The sequence below is a fragment of the Nematolebias whitei genome, chromosome 17, assembly GCF_014905685.2.
Source record: "Nematolebias whitei isolate Nwh7 chromosome 17, NemWhi1, whole genome shotgun sequence".
Lineage (NCBI taxonomy): Eukaryota > Metazoa > Chordata > Actinopteri > Cyprinodontiformes > Rivulidae > Nematolebias > Nematolebias whitei.
Window position 1 is genome coordinate 29,996,902 of NC_056514.1, and position 3,484 is coordinate 30,000,385.

Sequence of the window (3,484 nt, forward strand, 5' to 3'; positions counted from 1 at the left end):
TTTCAAAAATAAAACCCTTAAGTTTCAAACTGAGCAAAAATAGAAGAATGTAAACCGTTTCAGGGCTGTGGCGCTCTGAAAATATCAGGTGGAAAAGAGGCTCCATGCACTGTTTTGCTACAAAATAAATCAATTCCACTTCTGGAAGAAGTTGCTTTGATTGATAAAAAAAAAATAAAAAATTATTTCACGTCCATCATGCTGTCAAAACGCCCAATCCCTCTGAGTGAGGCAAAGCTAAGATATTTGCTTTGGAGTCGACCTTTGGTTCAAACTACGAAATAAAATCCATAATAAATTCCCATTTACTTTTGCTCAAGCTGAAATTTTGGGATGTGAAACAAACGTCTCCCACGTAAAATAATGCACATTGAGGCATGTCAAATTTATATTATAATAATGTTTTGTTTTTTATTATTTTAGTCACGCTTGAAGCTATCGCAAATAAATACACTGATCCTGACATGGATCCAGTCCCTGCATGAAGTACAATATAAAACTCATTAGGCCTAAATCTCCTTTATAAACGTATAATTCTTTGTCTCTACTGGTATCCTAAGGCCGAGGCCGTCGTCAGTCTTTGTCCATACAAGGCGTACGGGGAGTAATATGGCCCAGTGGCTGCAGGCACCGGCACTGGAGCCCCGGGAGTGGGAAGGGGGCTCTTTGAATACGGGTGATAACGGCTGCTGAGTCCGAGGGGGTGATGGGGACCCCTGAGGGCCAGCGGGCTGGGGCTGCCCGGGCTGCCGTTAGGAGGCATGTGCATGTGACAAGCCATAGCGGCGGCAGCTGCGGCGTTTGCAAGAGAGGTGGACCCTGGATACCCAGATATCAACTTCTCCGTGCCGGCGAAGGCTGTGTGAGTCCGCAAGTGGCTGAGGAGCTCCTCGGAGGAAGCAAAGCGCTTGTCACAAGGTCCGTTAGCCGATACCCAGTTGCACACGTGCGGCAAAGGGTCGTTGGGTAACATGAAGCCATAGGGGTACAAGGGGTGTCCGGTGAAAGACGGGGTTGAGGTGTGCATGCTGTGTAACGGGTGCGTCGGGTACATGAGCTGGTATCCAGACTTAAGAGCGTTGGCTGCAACTGCAGCAGCAGCAGCCGAGTCGTGTGAGCAGTTGGACGTGGCCGCTCCAGACAAATGGCTCGTGCAGTGGTAGCTCAGGCAGTAGGGGTCTCGACACAGACTGGCGGACATCAACGACGGCGGGGATGCTCCAGCCAGGGGGCTTGTTCCGGTTTTACTGCACCCCAAAGAGCTGGCGGCAGCAAACTGTGCGCTTAAGAGCTGGTTGGTGGATTTGGTGGGGTCAAGGGTCATTCCGGGTGGGAGAAACGGTTGCGGGTAACCTGCATAGGCACCCGCTAAACTTCCAGGATAGGACATACCAGCAGAGGGCAAGGGGAAAACTGTATGGCCGGGCTTGTAGGGGGAGACGGGCGCCACCAGTCCAGAGCTTAGAACAGAGGAAGATGATGAGGTTACAGATGTGGAGTCTGATGTAACAGTCTTGGATCCAGATGTGTTTTCTTGGTTACTCTCAGAGGTAATTCCGTTTATCTTTTGGCTCCCGCCGCTCTCAGTCAGGCCGCTTTTGTTGCAATCCGACTCCTTTTTGTCCTCCTTGTCAGTCGCCTTACTTTCAGAGGGAAGTGGAGAAATGGACGTGCAGGAGCTGGGGCTGCCTGTCCTGGGGGTGAACGGCTGGCAGGTGGCGCTAGGCACTCGAAAACTGGTTTTATCTCCACTGAGGCTGCTGCTCGAGTCCTTCTTCTCTGACGACTTTGAGTAAGGTTTAAAGCTCGATTTGTCTTCGTTTCCAATATCGCTGATCTTCAGCGGTCCAGATTTGCTCTCCTTCTCACTAGATCCATTTGAGGCCACGGAGGAGAGCTTGGAGGAGGACGGCGGGTCCGGTTTGCCGATCTGCGAGCACGTTTGGGCCAAAAGAGCCAGCGGGCTCTTCTTGGCATCCAGCTGCAAGGAAATAACAGGAAACCAAATGTGTGAAAACCATACAACACTTGCTCGTGCATATAAAGCTCCAAATTCTCATTATAGTTTGGCAAAGACGGTCGTTCCGCGTATTTTACGCACTGCGCACAAACTTCTCTCCGGGAAAAAAAATCAATGGGAAAACTCTGCATAAACACAAACTGAGCAAATTTCAATCTGACATTAAAATCACATCAGTTTGCAACGACTGATCATTAGAATGTGGAATATTTTCAAATTAAAAGGCTAATTTGTTGTTGTTGTTTTTTTTAATTAGGCGAACAAACAGAAAACAAATCCAACTCGTAATCAGGTGAAAAGCAACACAAACATGGAACACCGATGTCCCTCTGGAAGCTGTGGCGACTTCAGGAGACAGAAGAAAAAAAAATCGACTTTATAGTTTGAAATCGAGCCAATTAATTTCTGCATTCGTGCGTAAACGTAAAAAAAAACATGCATCAATTTTTATTTACCTCAATGGGACTGATGGGGGTGGAAGGTAGAGGCTGGAGGTACTCCGGATGTAAAATGTGTCCTGCACGCGCCGTGAGCATTTTCAAAATCTTTATGGGAAGACGGCTGGCTTGACGAGAAGGGTCTGCGGGAGAGACGGAGCTGAGGACGGACAGTTGGCTGCTCTTCGCTGCTCCCTTCTCCCTCGAGGAGGAGCCGCTCTCCCACGCTGGATTCGTGCTATTTCTCAGGACAGAGACCGTGGGCGATGTGATCATGACCCAATTTTCGTCAAAATGGTTGAAAAAGGCATGTGTGAAGGAGATGGAGCCAAAAAAGAAAAGCACGTCTGAAGGTTAAAGCCTCCTGCAGGAATAAACGAGATCATATATCCTTTAGAGCAGAGGCGGGACGCGTGAGCAGAGTCCGTGCGCAGCTTCCTTCCCCGGCGACGCTCGAGTTGTGCAGCTTCAGGTCCGACAGCGAACTTGTTGTGCGTCTTGGGCAGGAGGGATCACTCCGCCTCCTCCCGAGCCGCGCGTCTTCAATCACTCGGCAGATCACCGCCTCTCCGCTTCCTCCCGATCAAATAGAGATCCCAGAAGGATGAAGGGTTGAAGTGACGCGACGTCCCCCCCCCCCTCCCCTCTCCCCCTTCCCTCACACTATCAGAGTTTTACGCCACGATCATGCGTTTGGATTGAGAGAATCTTTTATCTGCGCTTTGTGCGTAATTTGGCCAAGCGGAACGCATGCGCTGCGCCTCCTGTTTCTCGAACACTTTCACTAAAACAAAACAAATTTTGGAGTTAAACTGTTTTAAATCTATTTTTTTTTAATTATTTGGAGCCAGTTTTCAGGAGTGCATTCCATAAAAATAAAATAAAACATTTCCAAAAGAGAGAGTTGTGGCACCATAGTGCAAAACTTGGACACAAAACACATTATTTTGGTGACGTTGTGCGCATCCGTCTGTTGCTGCGTTGCACGTTTTCTCCAGCTCTCCCCCTTTTCAATCACAGCTGGCGT

At 48.8% G+C, this 3,484-nt stretch overlaps 1 protein-coding gene across 1 annotated transcript; it reads right to left on the bottom strand.

Annotated features, from left to right (window-relative positions):
- Window positions 1–356: 356 nt before the first annotated feature.
- LOC119423684 (zinc finger protein 503) lies at window positions 357–2,915 on the bottom strand. The gene is made up of 2 exons (XM_037691090.1): window positions 2,476–2,915; window positions 357–1,981 (listed from the first exon to the last, which is right to left on the bottom strand). Exons 1-2 carry the CDS (start codon window positions 2,731–2,733, stop codon window positions 545–547), a joined length of 1,695 nt encoding a protein of 564 aa, XP_037547018.1. The 5' UTR covers window positions 2,734–2,915; the 3' UTR covers window positions 357–544.
- Between the last annotated feature and the right edge of the window lie 569 nt (window positions 2,916–3,484).

What these genes read in the sequence shown, in the direction of transcription:
- LOC119423684 (XM_037691090.1), bottom strand. Translation starts at nt 2,733, where the DNA reads ATGATCACATCGCCCACGGTCTCTGTCCTGAGAAATAGCACGAATCCA. An exon ending in CCCCCATCAGTCCCATTGAG is followed by an intron (nt 1,982 to 2,475) that starts GTAAATAAAAAT and finishes ATTTCCTTGCAG; the next exon opens with CTGGATGCCAAGAAGAGCCC.